At 43.9% G+C, this 19,500-nt stretch overlaps 1 protein-coding gene across 1 annotated transcript; it reads right to left on the reverse strand.

Annotated features, from left to right (window-relative positions):
* Window positions 1–509: 509 nt before the first annotated feature.
* Window positions 510–14,207, reverse strand: zglp1 (zinc finger GATA like protein 1). The gene is made up of 6 exons (XM_008103087.3): window positions 14,002–14,207; window positions 8,195–8,725; window positions 4,976–5,064; window positions 4,422–4,515; window positions 3,094–3,225; window positions 510–1,602 (listed from the first exon to the last, which is right to left on the reverse strand). Exons 1-6 carry the CDS (start codon window positions 14,130–14,132, stop codon window positions 1,587–1,589), a joined length of 993 nt encoding a protein of 330 aa, XP_008101294.2. The 5' UTR covers window positions 14,133–14,207; the 3' UTR covers window positions 510–1,586.
* Between the last annotated feature and the right edge of the window lie 5,293 nt (window positions 14,208–19,500).

Consider the following 19,500-nt stretch of genomic DNA (forward strand, 5'->3'; position numbering starts at 1 on the left):
AAGGTCTTCCATCTTCTCTGACAAAGTGCTAGTATCTCCCATAATTTCATAGCATTGAGCTATGGCAGTGGTTCTCAAGCTGTGGGTCCCCAGATGTTTTGGCCCTCAACTCCCAGAAATCCTAACAGCTGTCTCCCCCCCCCCCCCCCCCGATCAGGAGCAACCTGAGTCACTTCCCAGCTGCCTGGGATTACCGGGAGTTGTAGCCCAAAACAGCTGGGGACCCACAGGTTGAGAACTACTGAGCTACAGCAATTAAATTGGCATCAAACAGTATTCATTCTACAGTGTAGATGCATCCTAAGTGGGACTTCTTTCTGAGTAACCATACAAAAGGTTAGGCTGATCCCTCTGTAGTTTGCATTTCACTGTTAAGACCATAAGATCACTCTGACCCTCATTTTGAGATTTCTTCTGAAATCAAAAGAAATCACTCTGATTTAATTCATAAACTGAGAAGCTACATTTCCTTTCTCTCTTGACAAGTAACCTTACAAGTTGGAAGAAAATAACTATAGAAACTTGTCCATTGTTTAATTATAAAATAACTGTAAAAAAACACTCACTTTCACTGAAATCTTGAATTACCCTATTAACTAAAAAAAGTTATAAAAAAGAAAACCAACAAATTGTTTAATTTTAGAACACAGCAGGTCTATTTTTCATTTAATTTATTTTTAGTTATGCTGTGTTGGGGAAAGACAGCAATTAAACAAAAGGAAATATTATTTACAAAAAAACCCCCACAAAAATAACATTTCAATAAAAACCCACACAGTCTCATATTTCACAATCCCAACTAGAAAATAGTACCCTTCCAAAACACATTATAGACTTATGAAAACATATTCACACAATCGTATGTTTTTGTTCTAGGAAGGGAGGTTTATCAGTATCTTTAAAAAAAAACTTGTCACCACCAAGTATAAAATGTAGCCTGTACTTTAAACAATACACTTGGTAAATAGGAAAAGAAGTAGATAAATATAATCAGGAGTTTACAAAAGTACTGAATTCCAGGTTAGTGTTTTTGTTCTTTCACTCCTGGTCATTTTTAAAAAGTTTTATACAGTTCGTAATTAGTTCGATGCAACCTCCTTTCAGAGGTTTTGCTTAAGGAAATAAACAGAATTGCCTTTTTCTCTAGAAAATATTAAACATATTGTCAGCAATAGGGTAGTGCCAGATGGTGCAAATATTAAATCCAATGTGCACTAAAGGGCTTTCTATGTGGCTGAAAGGAACAATCCCTTGACAGGGATTGATTCCCTCTATTAATCAACAAGTTGTTTTCTATCCATCTTAAATTATCAACATCTCTTGTCTTGCAGCAACTTCAGGTTGTTTCTCATTCATACACAGACACTACAAACAAACGTGCACCATGTGGTGGCGCTACAACCTCAAAACAGCAGCATCCAACATAAAATAAACAGCCAAACCCAAAAAAACCAAAAAAAACCAATGTCCACTGAGTCTTGGTCAGTGTATCTAATGGCTCTCCACCTACCAGTCCATTCAAAGCCTTCAATCAGGCTAGCAAGATGTGTTAGGAGCTATTTTAGTAACCGATTAACAGCAAAGCTCTAGAACACTGCACATCTAGAAAGGAAAAAAGGAAATGCATTAAGTTGGGTTTTTTTCATAAGCTGATGAAGAGAGGGGGAAAACCAGTGTATTTTAGGGCAATATTACTCAAAACGGAGCCCAACCGATGGCACAGCGGGTTAAACTGCTGAACTGCTGAACTTGCTGACCAAAAGGTCGACGGTTCAAATTCGAGGGTCGGAGTGAGCTCCCTTTGTTAGCCCCAGCTTCTGCCAACCTAGCAGTTGAAAAACATGTAAATGGGTGTAGACCAATAGGTACCACTCCGGTGGGAAAGTAACGACGCTCCATGTGGTCATGCCAGCCATGTGACCTTGGAGATGTCTATGGACAATGCCAGCTTTTCAGCTTAGAACTAGAAGGTACATGGCTTCCCAGGGATCACCAATGATTTCATAAGATCAACAGTAGATAGGGTGTTGGGGGCCCTGCTGTTGCTCTCTGCAACAGGAATGAGCATCTTGGCCTATCCAGATGTTGCAGAACTGCACCTCTCAGTGGCTGTAGCTAGAACAGTCAATAGTGAGGAATGCTAAATGTGAAATATGTATCATGGTTTTCGTTCCTTGGTTATAAATGTCATTGGTTCTAATTGGTTCTATCATAAAAACATTGGGAAAGTTTATTAAACTTCAAAAACTTTATTTTTGTGGGACAACCTGCAGCACATTTTGCTATAGTTTTTCCATGAATATCTCATAGAGTCTCAATCAATTCAATATCATGTGTGTCGGCCACAAACTATGAAGTATAACAACTACTTCCAAAGTAAGTACACACAACTAAACAGGAGAAAACACTTTCAAACCAGGAACAGACTTTTTTTTCAAATTTTGTTACATGTTATAATATGGGAGGACTAGATGTTTACTGTCCTGCTTGATAAGGACCCATTCATGGGATGGAGTGGGACTCTGATTAACAATAAGGGTTTGAACCAAGGCCAGGGACAAAGCCATACAGGCTTTTTATTTTTTTGTAAGAGTCCAAGGCAAATTAAAATCATTCTTTTATACAGCTGGACAATTCTGTGGTTTTCTATATTGTAACTCCATATTTCAGCTTTTACTGCTCGGGTAATTTTCCATTCAGCACACCCACTCTATACGATTGCAACCAAGTGCTAGCATCCTACTAGCGGCATATACCAATGAAAGTTGCATTATACAGAGTATTTCTATTCAGTATTACCCATTGGACATATCCAGCTGATGGGAGATGGAAGCATAGGTCTGCATGAAGAATATGGTTAGATGCATAGCTGGAATCCTGTGTCAGGTTTGTCTTAGGGTTGGAAATTACTTGAAGGATACAACACCAACAAGGCAGGCTATATGCAATCTGCAAGGGGGGCGATGATAATTTTGCAGTGGGCCCTGATGAAGCACTGCAATGTGAGCAGAGGCCCAATATGGAAAATGTATTAACTTGAACCACATTGCAAATATAGGATCTCAGACAAATGTCCTGAACCAAAACATTTACCTCTTTCCAGATTTTGACTGTGCAGCGACTACATGCAATCTTCCTCCACAACTGGAGCAATGTGAATTGCGTTTCCCACAATGCTTTGGAATATTCCAACACTGAAGACACCGAATTCTGTACTTTTTGTACCTATGGGAAAAACAGCTCCATCTTAGTTGATTAGTCACTTCCATTCTTTAATTCAGGTCTATTCTGATACTTGTGTGTAACTTCACCTTCCTTCCCTTGCCCAACTGTGAAAGACATATACAAATATGTAAGTCACCCTTTCACTTACATAATCCTTGTCTGAATACTGCAGGGTTGGTACTGCAACTCCCAACCCACCCCCCCCTCTATTTACTGAATAGTCTGGAGATGTCAGAAGTGTTCCCCATAATTAAACTGAAAATGTTGACATCATGGTTGAGCCTTCTGGTATCCTTTGGGAGTCTCAGTGCTGCTGCAATTACTTTGTATCTAGCTATGGGTATACAGCTAAACTCCTGTGTGACCCTGCCTATCCCCCATAAAACGGATTTCTCATGGGTCTCAGTCTAGTGGTCATCTACCTATGTTATGCTTCCCACAACCACTAAGCATGGCCCCGTTTCCATTTCATCAAGAGCTCGGCTGTAGGCTCTGCGAGCCGGGCCTACGAGTGTTGAGCGCTTGGCTGTAGGCCTTGCCTTCTGGGCCTATAAACGTCGAGTGCATCACTTGGTTGTAGGCCCTATCAGCCAGGACCTACAGCTAGCATGCCGAAAATCATCCAACCAAACGGCTACTGTTGCCCCTTTTTCTGTTTCACTGCTCTTTCTGTTCCAGAGGGGGTTGTACTATTCCATACCATCCAAATGGACAGAACGGTACAAATACGCAAAAGAAACAGATGAACCAGTATCCGGGCCCAACTCTACAGTGTAGTCTATGTAATTTCTTTTTTTTTTAAAAAAAAAACACTTTTGCATCATTTTATTATGGAGTATGGTTAGCTGGAATATGATTCCAGGACCCTCCATCAATATTAAAATCCATGGATATTGGGGTCTATTATATACAAGGATGTATTAAACAGCTGCCCTTTATATAAAATGGCAAAATCAAGGCTTGCTCTTTGGATTTTCTTTTGAGGGGGGATATTTGCAAGCCATGGATGAGGGATCTGTGGATGCAGAATCCATGAACAGGGAGGACCAACTGTATATATTGTTTTAGTTGCATTATTTGCTGCAAACAACCTTGAATCCCATACTGAAATATTAAAAAACAAATTATACTTCTAGAGTTCTACATATTCTGCCCTCTAGACAAAATATTCAACAGCAATTAAAATAAATACGTACCTAATGCCACAGGCATTGCAGAGAGGAGTCCCATCTTCAGCATCTCTCCATAGAGGTGTTTTCTTCGTCTTGCAAGAAGCACAACGTTTATTCCCTTGAAGGCAAAAAGCACCTTGATCAAACAATACTTCCAAACAATTCAAGATAATTAAGCTTGCTGAAGCCAATGATGCTCCCCCTTACAAGTTTATCCCTGAATCACACCTGCATCACTAGAAAATTACTTAAGGTATTACTGAAATGACTTGCAGTGAGATGGTGGTGGTCAGGATCCTTTGGCCTGCCAAATAGTTTTAGTCCACAAAGCCCGTCAACCCCCAGATAGCAAAGTCAATTGTAAGGACTGATGGAAACTGCAGTCTCAAACACCGAGGGAAGTTTCCCCAGTCCTGCACATGAGGGTCAGATCCTTAGCCCAGGAGTTTCCATACTCTCGTCCGACTTTTGGATGCTTTCTTCCTCTGAAGAGAATGATCCTGGTACCATCCCTCAGAACCACAGCCATTCCCAAGTGATATAAGTATTTAGTGCCTCAAATAAAAAGTGGAACATACTGTGGGTAGAGAGGCATCCTTCTTCCTCCTCCGAACTGCCCGCTTGGCCTTCTTTTACTAAAGGGACTCTTCTTTTCCTCAGTTTTTCACTGAACACAAATTCGATGCATAATATTTTAGTCTTTCTTTTTGTTTTACATAGCTCTATATTATTACCTATTAAACAGGAATAATGCCCCACCCAAGTCTCTAGCCTTCCTATCAGGCAAAGTGAGGCATTTTGTTATGACAAAAATGCTGTGGAGGGGAAAGGTTGTGATAGGGAACAGCAAGGATGGCCCAGTGGCTGTTCTTTGTGAATTTTCGACTGTCCCTCTATGTGCCAAACAACCTGTCTAGTTCAGGCATCACAAGCAATTAGGCTGCAGTCCCACAGATGGTGGGACTGCCCTATCCCTTCCCAAATAGCAAAGGAAACTTTAGCCACCAATCCATTCAGTTTCTGTACACCTGTCCTCTGGTTCAGGAAGCATCTTCCACCTTGGTCACCTTTCTCTGTCCAATGAGATAGTCGTGCAAATGGAACAACAGCACAACACCACAAAAAAAACACAATGGATGCTGATGGAAAGATAATACAGCACAAAATTAAAGAGGCGCTCACAGCAAAGAAATGGTAAAAAAGTGAAAGCTGGCTATTAAGGACTAACTGTGCTTTCTGTTGTTTAACATATGTCTTGTAAGAGCTGGATACAAGAAGTAACCAAGAAAATAACACAGCATTTCAATCTGGGTAAAAGCCAGAAATGTACTCATTTAACCATCAGGAATCTCTGTTTCTAAACAGTAGCCCCTTGACAGGGCTACTGTAATTGCTGTAGATCTTTACATATAGAAATCCATGTGGTCCCCCACTGGCTGTATTAGTGAAAGCATCTGAGGGTTGCAACCCAACAACAGCTGATACTAGATAAAATTAAGAGAAAGCTAGGCTGACACTTTCAACAGAGCTGTAGCCAGGTTGCTAACTGGGGCTGGGTACAGGGAACGGACACGCCCCCCCCCCCACCCCTCCAATTGCAACAGCTCCACTGGCTGCCATTCTGTTTCCAGGCACAACTGAAAGTGCTGGTTATGACCTTCAAAGCCCCTAGATGGCTCAGGTCCTGGCTATTTGACTGACCGTATCCCCTTGTATGAACCTGCCCAGGCCCTGAGATCTACAGAAGAGGCCCTTCTCTCAGTCCCATCTACATCTCAAGCTCAGTTGATGGGAACGAGAAAGCAGGCCTTCCTTCTCAGTTGCTGACCCTTGACTCTGGAACCCCCTTATCCCAAGGGAAGCCAGAACAGCCCTTTGCCTGTTGTCCTTCCAACAGCAGGCTAAAACCTTTTTATTCAGGCAGGCTTTTAAAAAAGGTGGTTTTTAAGATCAAGTTAGGGGGTGCTGGGAATTGGGCACTGAATAGGTGTTTAATCAGTAATTATGAATTTTAATTGTGAATTTGTAATACCATTGATATTTGTTTTAATGTTTGCATATTTATAGACTTTAAATTGTATTGAAATGCTTTTAATGTAAGCCACTTCATAGAGAAAAAAGGCTGGGTATAAATAAACATCACCATCATTATAACAACCACCGGTAGAGCAGTGGTTCTCAACCTGTGGGCCCTCAGGTGTTTTAGCCTATAACTCCCAGAAATCCCAGCCAGTTTACCAGCTGTTGGGATTTCTGAGAGTTGAAGGGGACCCACAGGATGAGAACCACTGAGGTAGAGGGAGGTGACTGTTTCAGGTAGAAGGTGCTAAAAGGGAAAAATATGCTCCTGGAAACTGGAGTTATGTATGTGCCACTTGAAATGTGGACTGCATCCTTCAAGCATAGGCCCTCATATGTGTTGAAGTCAGGATTCAGCAGTCAGTCTGGTCAGCTGCTTCACTTGGAAGAAGTAGCAACTGACCAGAAACACCTCACAAGGAAGAAAATGTCAGGGGTGGCAGCCCTGGCGAAAGTATTCAACTATACTCCACTGTGTGTATGGTTTTTTTTATAAGATGGCACTCAGAGTCTGAGGAATTAGGATGCAATGACGGGGGGGGGGGGGAATAATGTGGGTAAAGAGACATCCTTCTCGTCCCAGAATGATGTCTTGCAGTTTAATTTGAGCCAAGATGAAACACAGGTTATCTTTACATTGCCAAATGCAGAACCATCCATGATGGACTGGCCAGGGTGTCACTTTGCCTGATGAAACATCAGGCAATATGGGGAAAACTGTTAATGCCCTTTTAGCACCTTGAAAATATAACAGAAGTCCCCGTAATACTACTGTATGCAACTATAATTTACATTGTATTGATATTTTCACAATAACACTAGGTAACAAAATTTGAAAAGTTTCCTGTTCCTGGTTTGAAAGTATTATTTCCTATGTTAATTGTGCAGTACTTATTTTCAAAGTAGTTATTATACTCCAAAAACTTCATTTTTGTGACTGCCACAAATTATATTGAATTGGTTAGGACTCTGAGACATTTATGGAAAAACTATAGCAAAATGTGCAGCAGGATGTCATGCAAAGACAAAGTTTCTGCAGTTAAATAAATTTCTCCCATGTATTTATGACAGAACCAACTGGGAAATGACATGTATAACCCAGGAACAAAAATTGTGTTACATAGTGTAATAGAAGTACCCATGTTATTTCTGTATTATATAGTTTGTATGCAACTAAAATGTACGTTGTATTTTATTTTAATAAAAATAATTTTAATTGTAACTTTTCCCCACTTAAAAAATCATTTATTTTTATAATAATTAAATGACAGCCTTATAGCTGTCTCCTTTGTCTCCTGGAAACCAATTTTTTAGACCCAGTCTGCCACTGAGAACTATATTGTGCAATTCAACTGCATTATTTGATTCTATGCTGACCATATAATGCACTGTGTTGAACCAGCCTCGGAGTGAGGTGGAGGCTCCTTCTTTGGAGGCTTTTAAACAGAGGCTGCATGGCTATCTGTCAGGACACTTTGTGCTTTTCCTGGATTTGGACTAGATGTCCCATGCAGTCTTTTTCCAACTCTATGATTCTACTCTCTGAGTCTAAGTTTCGTGGACAGGTAAAGTGATGCAGCAGGGAGGGCCAAATAAAAAAGAGCAAATTGTTGGTTTCCAGGAGTGATAAGGTGCAACCCCACCCAAACTGGGGGTGGGGGTCGAGTTTCTCAAAGTGCCTCCAGACAGAAGGTCCCCTCTGCTCCACTTGATGGTACCTGCTGTATCTGGGAGAAATGCAGAGCCTGCAGCCCTCCTTGCTGCTCGGACAATCTTGTAGTTGCATCTGAAAAGTAATGCCTTGGAAAGTTGGATCCAGGGGCTCACAGCTCCGCTGGGGCCTAGGCTGCTTGCGGGATACCCTCCGGGTGCCACCCCTTGGAGGCTCGGGCCTGGAGAAGATGTCGACCCCTGTCTGGGGCTCTTCCATGTGCGCCGATGCCAAGCACATCGGGTTTTTATCCTCCGTGGAGTCAATTTCCAGGCTGGAACAATGGAGGCTGATGAGGCTGAGAGCATCCAAAGGGCTGAAGGAGGCAAGGGCAGCCTCCGGGAAGCAGCACTTTACGTGGGACCCAGCGGCACAGTGGCTGTTGTGCCAAGGATGCCCCACATACCGTTGACACAGCCTCCTGCTGCTATTGCTGGGTTCAGGCTGGGAGAGGCCCTGGCGAGCTTCTTGCAAGAAGTCCCAGGCTTTGGTCTCTGGCATCTGTAGGCAGCAAGCCATGTCCATGCAGGGGGTAAATCTGAGGAGAGAAAGCAGACAAAACATGGCTTCAGGGAGAGGGCAGGATTGGGGGGGGGGGGGCACCTACACTATAGAATGAATGCTGTTCCACACTGCTTTTACTGTCATGGCTCAAAGTAATGGAATTCTGGGTGTTATAGTTTGATGAGGAATCAGCACCCTTTGGCAGAGAAGGCTGAAGATCTTGTAAAACTGTAACTCGCATGATTCCATTGCGTTGAGTCAAGGCACTTAAAGCAGGGTTAAGCAGCATCCATTGTACAGCCTAGAGCACATGTGTTACACTCAGGGCCCACCATGTCATTTTTTGTGGCCTTCTAGATGCTCGACTACAAGCTCTGTATTCTTTATCATTAGACATTATGACTTGATCTGATGGGAGTTATGATACATTAACCTCTGGAAGGCTGCAGTTTGTTCTGTTTAATAATAATAATACATTTTATTTATTACCCACTTCTCTTGATGGCTCGAGGTCATCAACAAATTCAAAAACAAATTAACATAAAAATACAATAAATTACTAAATAAATATGTCAGGATAATGGGGTTTGGATTTAGACGCAAGGCTTGTAGGTATGATGTCTGACGTTAAAATGTCCTTTGATTTTCCCCAACCTCAGAGCCACATGTTATTGGGTTGCAATTCCCATTATCCCTGGTCTGTATGGCAGATAGTCAAAGCGATGGGAATTACCAGTCAATAAGATCTGGGGACCTGAACTGGGTAAAAATTAAAGAGTACCAAACATTAAGTAAAAACATTACAGCTGGCCCTATCTACAGATCCTCAATCCATGGATTTAGAGGCCCCTTTAAGGCAACTATTAGGCTGTTGTGGTTCTTGATGAAAATGAGTTTGACATCCCTGGCCATATAACCTGGAAAATCCCACAATATTTGCTTTGAACTGGAATATATGTCAGGGTGGACTCAGATAACCCAGGGCCCTTCCACACAGCCCTATATCCCAGAATATCAAGGCAGAAAATCCCACAATATCTGCTTTGAACTGGGTTATCTGAGTCCACACTGCCATGTATTCCAGTCCAAAGCAGAAAACGTGGGATTTTATTCAGCTGTGTGGGAGTGGCCACAGTTGCTAGAAACCATGGCATTGGTTGTACTGAACTGTCACAACGACATCTGGAACTGTTACTTCCAGTCGCAACATTATCTGCCTTAATGTCCTCTGAGGGGAAGCAACTTTCCTAAGGCTTTGGAGTCCCGCGCTCGCTCGCTCTCTCTCTCTCTCCCCCCCCCCCAAGCAAACACAGCAGTGCAGAGGAGGCAGTGCTTCTCAAGTAAATTACAAGACACAACAGTTGGTGACTCTTGGAAAAGAGCACAGGGACTGAGGCGAGCAAGCGCGCGCCCTTTCCCGCGCTCGCTCCGCCCACGCCACATTCACGTGCTCGTCCAGGTGCGCGCGCGCGCGCGCAGCCCAAACCAGGCGCGAGAAGACTTCTCCTCTGTTTTTGCGCCCGTCATTCGTTCTCATCCCAAATCCTCCGAAAGCTACTCCGTCCAATCAATCCCGCAGAGACAATTGGAAAGTTGGTCAAGTTCTGCGCCTGCGCATACCTCCTGCCTTAGCACTAAGCCCCTTTGACTATGCTGGAAACTCTTTCTGGAGAGTATCTAGCATACACTTTAGATCAGGCATGGGCAAATTTGGGCTCTCCAGGTGTTTTTGGAGTTCAACTCCCACCATTCCTAACAGCCTCAGGCCCCTTCCTTTCCCCCCTCAGCCGCATAAGCCCTCCAAGGTCATTTACCTGGCTCCTGACCTAAACTTTAGACTTAGGGTTAACATAAGTCTGAAACGACTTGAAGGCACACAACAACAACAACCACCCTAATTTTGGACTACAGTAGAGTCTCACTTCTCCAACATAAATGGACCGGCAGAATTTTGGATAAGCGGAAATGTTGGATAATAAGGAGGGATTAAGGAAAAGCCTATTACATGTCAAATTAAGTTATGATTAAGCACCAAAACATGTTTTTCAACCAATCAACAGAAAAAGCAGTTCAATACACTGTAACGTTATGTAGTAATTACTGCATTTACGAATTTAGCACCAAAATATCGCAATGTATTGAAAAGATTGACTACAAAAAACCTGACTACTAAAAGGCAAACTGCATTGGATAATACAGAACGTTGGATAAGTGAAGGTTGGACAAGCGAGACTCTACTGGCCCCCCACTTAAAAAGTTTGGAGACCCCTACACTAGAACTTGGATCCACTTTAAATTCATTTTAGGGAGGGGGCTTTAAACAGCCCAGCCAGACAAGTCCTGGTCCTCATCAAACTACAAAACCCAGAATTCTGCAGGAGGAAGAAACCTGATTTAAAATGGATTCATGCTCTAGTGCTGCTGCTGCTGCTCAGTCGTTTAGTTGTCTCCGACTCTTTGTGACCTCATGGACCAGTCCACGCCAGAGCTCCCTGTCGGCCATCACCACCCCCAGTTCCTTCAAGGTCGAGTCAGTCACTTCAAGGATACCGTCCATCCATCTTGTCCTTGGTCGGCCTCTCTTCCTTTTTCCTTCCATTTTCCCCAGCATCGTGATCTTTTCCAAGCTTTCCTGTCTCCTCATGATGTGGCCAAAATACTTCAGCTTTGCCTCTAATAAATATCCTTCCCTCCAGTGAGCAGCCGGGCATTATTTCCTGGAGGACGGACTGGTTGGATCTTCTTGCGATCCAAGGCACTCTAAGGATTTTTCTCCAGCACCAGAGTTCAAAAGCGTCTCTCTTCCTTCATTCAGCCTTCCTTATGGTCCAGCTCTCGCATCCATAGGTTACTATGGGGAATACCATTGCTTTGACTATGCGGACCTTCATTGCCAGTGTGATGTCTCTGCTCTTCACTATTTTGTCAAGGTTGGCTATTGCTCTCCTTCCAAGAAGTAAATGTCTTCTGATTTCCTGGCTGCAGTCTGCATCTGCAGTGATCTTCACGCCTAGAAATATAAAGTCTGTCACTGCCTCCATGTTTTCTCCCTCTATTTGCCAGTTATCAATAGGTGTAGTTGCCATGATCTTGGTTTTCTTGTTGTTTAACTGCAACCCAGCTTTTGCACTTTCTTCTTTCACCTTGGTGATAAGGCTCCTCAGCTCCTCCTCGCTTTCGGCCATCAGAGTGGTATTGTCTGCATACCTAAGGTTGTTAATGTTTCTTCCAGCAATGCTCTAGTGCAGGCATGGGCAAACTAAGGCCAGGGGGCCAGATGCAGCCTCTGGGTGCTTACCTCATTTTCCCTGTCCTTTCGGCATAAGGATGTGGTGGCCCGCCACATCCTTATGCAGAAAGGATAGGGGATGAAGGCATGCAGCAGCTGAGCGCCTTCTGGAGCGCTTTCAGCCACTGCATGTCTCACCCTTCTCCCAGCATAATACTGAGAGGACAGCAGAAGATTGGGGGAAGATCAGGGAGTAGAATTGCCACATCCCTGGTTTTCCTCCCAGCATAAGGATGGGTCAAGCAACCCGTCCTTATACCAGCAGGACAATCTGTGGGTGACCCAGGCCCTGCCCCACCCCTTCCCACCCTCCCCTTCCCAGTCCATCCCACCCAGCACATGCCCAGCGGCCCTCCATCCCCCCAGCCCTCTCCACCATGCCCACAATGTGGCCCCAAAGCAGAAAAGTTTGCCCATGCTAGCTCTAGTGTGATGAGGCAGTAGGTGGTGTCAAACTGCATTAATCCTGCACCCTTTGCCTCAAAGTAAAACCCATATTCTCTACCAGGTGGGGCTCAATTCGGAGTAAATTTAGGAAGCATTGTATTTTATTTTTTTCCACACCATCTTGGCTAGAAAGTGTGCCATTCCATCAGACTCCAACTGATCTCTAATTCAACTCATGGCAAGTCTTGTTGAAACTCCCTCCTCAACTCTTTTTGGACTTAACCTTTTCACACTTCCAGTCACATTTTAAAATTAATTTCCTTTGTTCAAAATTTAAACCTGAGGCTCGATCTACACTGCCCTATATCCCAGGATCTAATCCCATATTTTCTTCTTATCCCAGATTATAGGGAAGTGGGGACTCATATAATCCAGTTTAAATCAGATAATCTGGAATCAGATCCTGGGATATAGGGCAGTGTAGATTGAGCCTTTCATACTGCCTCTATATCCCAGGATTTGATTCCTTATTATCAGTTTTGAACCAGATTATGAATCTACACTGCCAGATAATCTGCAATAAGAAGATAATCTGGGATCAGATCCTGGGATATAGGGCAGGGTAGATCCAGCCTGAGGCCCCTTCCACACTGCTCCTATATCCCAGGATCTGATCCCAGTTTATCTGCTTTGAACTGGATTATATGAGTCTATACTGCCAGATAATCTGGAATAAAATAATCTGGGATCAGATCCTGGGATATAGAGCAGTGTAGATCCAGTGTGAGGCCCCTTCCACACTACCCCTATATCCTAGTATTTGATGCCAGATTATTTTCTTATCCCAGGTTATATGGCAGTGGGGCCTGATTTCCATTATTCGTTTAACCTGGGGGAAAACGAACATCAATTGTGTTTTTTAAAAGTGTGTATACCTTTTTGGGGCTCCTGGTGGTGGCACAGTGTGTTAAAACGCTGAGCTGCTGAACTTGGGGACCAAAAGGTCCCAGGTTCAAATCCTGGGAGCAGAATGAGCGCCCGCTGTTAGCTCCAGCTCCTGCCAACCTAGCAGTTCGAAAACATGCCAATGTGAGTAGATCAATAGGTACCGCTCCGGCGGGAAGGTAACGGCGCTCCATGCAGTCATGCCGGCCACATGACCTTGGAGGTGTCTACGGACAACGCCGGCTCTTCGGCTTAGAAATGGAGATGAGCAGCAACCCCCAGAGTTGTCACGATTGGACTTAACGTCAGGGGAAAACCTTTACCTTTACCTTTTTTTTGGGACACCATGTTTACGGAAAGTTCAGATGGCACCTGGAGCTCTTAATACAGGAAGATTAAAGGCAAAATAATCTATCCACACGGACATTTCAATGCAGTTTCAAAACCAATACTGTAAGGGGGGAAATGCAGAGAATTCTGGAACAAATTGGAAGCCTGGAAGGGGAGGGAATTGCATTAACTGCAGAGCCTTGATCCGAGTTAAGGAGTTTGCTGGAGTTCTTAGAAGTTTATAGGAAGCTGCATGTAAGGGATCCGCGTTGATTGGGAGGAAAAGGGGGCTTGATCTCTCGTCCATGAAATCGGGATAGAGGAGTCCTGATCCTCCCCATTCTCATCAATCAACTAACCTGGACTCCCGGCTGCATGCGGCTTCGGGGAAGAGGCTGGGGTCGGGTTCGAGGCAAGGCGGACACAGCAGCTCCTGCAAGAGGGAGAAGTCGGGAGGCTGCCCCTCCACAAAGAGCTGCCCCTCCGCCATGGTTGAGAAGCTCTGGAAACAAAGGCGATCTCCCCAGAAGATATATAGATCCCTGGATTGGAAGCACCTGCGAGGTAAGCCATGCAAGCCACGCAGTTGTAGTTAGTTATGGCAAGGCCTGGGGCTTCCTTTTGGCCCAGGAGTAGCTAGTGCCTCAACTACAACTCCCAGGATTCTATATCCTGGAGCCCTGGCAGTGGGATAAAACATTACAGCAGGCATGGGCAAACTTGGGCCCTCGGGGTGTCTTGGACTTCAACTCCCACCATTCCTAAGAGCCTCAGGCCCCTTCCTTTTCCTCCTCAGCCACTTAAGGGGCCTGGGGCTGTTAGGAATGGTGGGAGTTGAAGTCCAAAACACCCCGAGGGCTCAAGTTTGCCCATGCCTGCTCTACAGCCTCTAAGGATGGAGGCAGAAACATATCCGTTTATGATTCACAGAATCATCAAGTTGGAAGAGACCCTAAAAGCCCATCCAGTCCAACCTCCTGCCATGCAGGAAAGACACCATCAAAACACCCCTGACAGATGGTCATTCAGCCTCTGGTTAAAGGCCCTCCAAGAAAGGAGCTCCAGGCCCTTCCATACAGCCATATAACCCAGAATAACCCCCAACAACAACAACAACAGGTAAAGGTAAAGGTTTCCCCTGACATTAAGTCCAGTCATGTCTGACTCTGGGGGTTGGTACTCATCTCCATTGCTAAGCCGAAGAGCCGGCGTTGTCCGTAGACACCTCCAATGTCATGTGGCCGGCATGACTGCATGGAGCGCTGTTACCTTCCCGCTGGAGCGGTACCTATTGATCTACTCACATTGGCATGTTTTCCAACTGCTAGGTTGGCAGGAGCTTGAGCTAACAACAACAACAACAACAATTTTATTTTTGTATCCTGCCTCCATCTTCCCGAAGGAACTCAGGGCGGCTGCTTTGAACTGGAATATCTGAGTCCACACTGCCATATATCACAGTTCAAAGCAGACAATGTGGGATTTTATTCAGCTGTGTGGAAGAGTTCCACCCTTGGACATGTCAAGATGTTTTTAACCCAAAGGTTTTTCCTCTCCATCCTGGAAAGAAGTGACTAGTGGAGTATGCTGCAGGTTTCGGTCCTGGTGTCAGTATTCTTCAACATCTATTAATGCCTTGCATGAAGGTCAGAGGATGTGCTTATCAAGTTTGTAGAAGACAAGATTGGGAAAGATAGCTAATTTTCCAGAGGACAAGATCAGAATTCAAAAGGATCTGAACAGATTATTATTTACAGCATTTCTACCCCGCCTTTCTCACCCGAGGGGACTCAAGGTAGCTTACAGTAATAGGCAAGTATTCAATGCCTGACACAATACATTAAAACAACAGTTCATATAAAAACAATAACATAACGTAATAAAACACATAATACAAAATTTAAAGAGAGCTGATTGGTGCTCGGCTGTGAGTGTAACCACCGGAGTCATGCATGGGGAGGGGGGTAATGTAGGTTTCAGACCAAGCACAATCAGAAGACTCAACAGCGGATCAGGCGGAAGATAACATGGTACATGTTACAACGGCTGTGAAGGCGGAAGAAGACTGCAACAGACTGAGAAGCCACCATTGTTGTGTTCACTGCGCCACTGGTTGAGACCCTCACTCTATGAAGACTGTGTGTTGATTGGCTGTACACCAACCTCCACACATAAAAAAACTCATGTACAGGTGTCTTCCAAGAACTTGGAAGGCCATCATACTCGGACAATGAGGGATCGCCTTAGTAAGCTTGCAGAAGAGAAGGTTTAGGGGAGACATGATAGCCATGTACAAATATGTGAGGGGAAATCATGGGGAGGAGGGAGGAAGCTTGTTTTCTGCTGCCCTGGAGACTAGGATGTGGGACAATGGCTTCAAACTCCAGGAAAGGAGATTCCACCTGAACATTAGGAAGAATTTCCTGATTGTAAGAGCTGTTCAGCAGTGGAACTCTCTGCCTCGGAGTGTGGTGGAGGCTCCTTTTTTAGGCTTTTAAGCAGAGGCTGGATAGCCAGCTGTCAAGGATGCTTTGATTGTGCTTTTCCTATATAGCAGGGGGCTGGACTAGATGGCCCATGAGGTCTCTTCCAACTCTATCATTCTATGAGTAGGTGTCTAACTTTTAAGCCACAATTTTGGCCATATATTCTTGGTCTTGATACTTCAGGTGCTTCACTTCCTTCCATCCATCCAAACTGTGTGAACAAATGAGGAAAAACCACATGGGAGTTCTTGACATGGCCCAGTGAAACATGGGGATAGCTTTGTGTTCTGTTCTAGCCTTAATGTTCCCACACACTGTAGTGTAGATGCAAACTGGACCACCTCTGAGGAAGGAGGCAGAGGAAGACTGGGATTCTTCTCCTAAACTGAGAGAAAGATTCATAGAATCTTCATAGAACACCCACTGTTAACTCAAAGGAGGCTAATATGGGAATAAAAAACTTCAGTATTTCTAGTGACACCAATAAGAATGGCACAAGATAGTTTAGAATAGTTACAGATATAAGATAGTAGACGCTTCTGAAGATACCTATTTCCAGGTATTTAAGATTCAACTGAATATCCATATGTAGTTAACTGCTGACATCAAAGGTATTGGCAACGCATCTGAGGTAACCTGCACCTGTTTTTGTTGGAGAAACTAAGGGCCCTTCCACACAGCCATATAACCCAGAATATCAAGGAATAAAATCCCATAATATCTGCTTTAAACTGGGTTATCTCAGTCCACACTGCCATATATTCTGGTTCAAAGCAGAAAATGTGGGATTTTATTCAGCTGTATGGAAGGGGGCCAAGGGTGTGTGTGTGCTGTAGTGGCTCCATGATGTGGAATAGTGCAAGTTCAAGTTTTACACATATATTTTAAAGCCTTCTCTGCCAAAGGGTGTCACTGCTTCACCAAACTACAATTCTTGTGATTCCATAGCATTGATCCATGGCAGTTAAAATAATGTTAATTGGTATTAATGCTACAGTATAGATGCACTGTGAGGCTGAATTACGGTAATAACTGAGATTCTGAACCATTTAGGACTTCTATCAAACTACATTGCTAAACCCATATTATTCCACATTAAATGCTATGGCAGCATTCTGTGATGTTCTGTGGTTTGTAGATTTATTTATTTTTTCGTGTTCAGGAGCAACCTGAGTTGCTTCTGGTGTGAGAGAATTGGCCGTCTGCAAGGACATTACCCAGGGGACGCCTGGATGTTTTTGATGATTTTACCATCCTTGTGGGAGGCTTCTCTCATGTCCCCGCATGGAGCTGGAGCTGATAGAGGGAGCTCATCCGCGCTCTCCCCGGGTGGGATTAGAACCTGGCAGCCTTCAGGTCAGCTACCCAACCTTCAAGTCATAAGGCTTTAACCCTCTCCGCCACCGGGGGCTCCTGTTTGTAGATTAGTGAGGCTTAAAATCTCCCTGAGAATTCTTCCTAAACTGCAAGCCCAAGGATTCCCTATGATATTGCTATGGCAGCTAAAGTGGAATACCACTAAGATAGGGTAGTGAGGGTAGTGTGATTCAGTCCAGCTGTGAGGGAAAATACTTGATAGAGCTTGACAAGAAGACAAAGAAACCTCTATCTGAAAAGGATAGGGAGTATTCTTTATAATGTTCACCTTTTTATTCCTAAAAATGTTGGAGGAAGTCCAAGGAGGTATAATTCATTTCCCTCCTCCGCTGCTGTTGTTGTATTCTGTGTAAACCATTAGCTGTTTCGTGTTCCGACTTTCATTGGGACCCTGATCTGATTTTTGGGAACCTCCTGAATACGGTAGCGCAGACATCTGTTTTTGCTTTGTGGGTGTCGAAAGATCAATTTTCTATCTGCCCATTATTGGGGGGGGGGTGCTTCCCAGGCTCCACTTCCCATCATTTTAGGCATTTAAGCTAATTTGTTTCTACTCTAGAGGAGAGGCACTCAGCTGCAGGCAGGCGTGAAGTTTAACAAGGCTTATTACTTGTTTCTACTTTAGAGGAGAGGTGTCCAGCTGCAGGCTTGTACTTTAAAGAGTCTTCTTGTTTAAAGCTGTTTTTTTTCTCCTCTAGAGGAGAGGCACTTGGTTGCAGACAGGTGCGCGTGCTTTAAGAGGGCTTCTTACCTGTTTCTTTCTACTCTAGAAGAGGGGCGCTCAGCTGCAGGCAGGTGCGCACAACTTAGGGAGGCTTCTTGTTCTTAAAGCTGTTTTTTCTACTCTAGAGGAGAGGTGTGCATGGTTTCTCTTAATAGCACCAGTATGCCACACAGCTTTCCAAGAGGCATTTTAAGGTGACCCAGCAGGGAAGGAAGAGCTATGACCTGTAGCTCAGTAGAGCTATCCTCTCTGGACTACCTTAAAAATCCAATTTTCAGTGCCATTACTTTTATCCTGGAGCTCTTTGAAAACAATCCGCCTCTGCTGAAATTCAAAACATTCTGCTTGCCGCAGGTTTTGCTTCCTTAAAACTGCTTCTACTTCTACTCTGGAGGAGGGGTGGACTTCTCTTTTTGTTTACTATTATTAATAATTATTATCTTTTAGAAGTATTTTCTAAAGAAAAGGAAGGAGAAAAAGAAGGTAAAAGTGCGATTCTCCATCTCCAAACTTCCAAACGCATGCAGGCGCAACCCACTCACCATCCCTCAGGTCCCCAACTCCCAGTCAGTCCTACTAAATAAAAAAAAATCAAGAAAATCAAAAAGATTCATCTGTAATGCCAAATAGGGGAGGAGGAGGGGCCGAAATCGGCTCCTGCTGGCTTTCATGTTGGACAGGTTTTTGTTCTGGAAGGGCCCTTACTGTTACAGGCTCACAAAGTACTGAAGGTACCAAAGGAAACAAAATCTGCACACAACACTATTCCTCACCACTGGCTAGGGTTGCTTGGGAGCTGCTCCTGTTCAGATTTCCCTTCACTTTCTGTCCCTGTGATAATTGGATTTTGAAAAGTTTGGCTTGTTGGGGAAACAAGGATTGCTGATAAAGCTTCAGTTGAGACACTTTCCCCCATGATATCTCTTTCAAGAGTGAATATTCCTTCTGAGGGGTAGATTTCTCTCACTTCCTGTTGTTTCAGCCCCATTCTTAACTAGGAGTCTTTTGTAAATCAGATGTTTGTAACTCAGGGACTGCTTGTACACAGATTCTGCATCCATGAATCAAACCATCTATGCCTGGACAATATTTTTTAAATGTGAGAATCAAGCATTGATTTTGTTCTTTTATATAAGGGACATCATTGTATATAATGGGACTTGAGCATCCAGGGATTTTGGAATCCACTGTTGGAAGTAGCAACCTTCTCAAGCCTCCACTACTTATTTGCTGTATATATAATTCAGATTACTTACTGTATTGTATATGTG

Source organism: Anolis carolinensis, chromosome 2, assembly GCF_035594765.1.
Source record: "Anolis carolinensis isolate JA03-04 chromosome 2, rAnoCar3.1.pri, whole genome shotgun sequence".
In the NCBI taxonomy this organism is placed as follows: Eukaryota; Metazoa; Chordata; class Lepidosauria; order Squamata; family Dactyloidae; genus Anolis; species Anolis carolinensis.

Bases quoted from the DNA above. Each gene is read 5' to 3' on its own strand.
- zglp1 (XM_008103087.3), bottom strand. From the start codon at position 14,132: ATGGCGGAGGGGCAGCTCTTTGTGGAGGGGCAGCCTCCCGACTTCTCC. The intron at 5,065-8,194 runs GTACCATCAAGT...ATTTGTGTTCAG, and splicing joins ATTTCTCCCAGATACAGCAG to TGAAAAACTGAGGAAAAGAA. The intron at 3,226-4,421 runs GTACGTATTTAT...TTTTTCCCATAG, and splicing joins TGCAATGCCTGTGGCATTAG to GTACAAAAAGTACAGAATTC.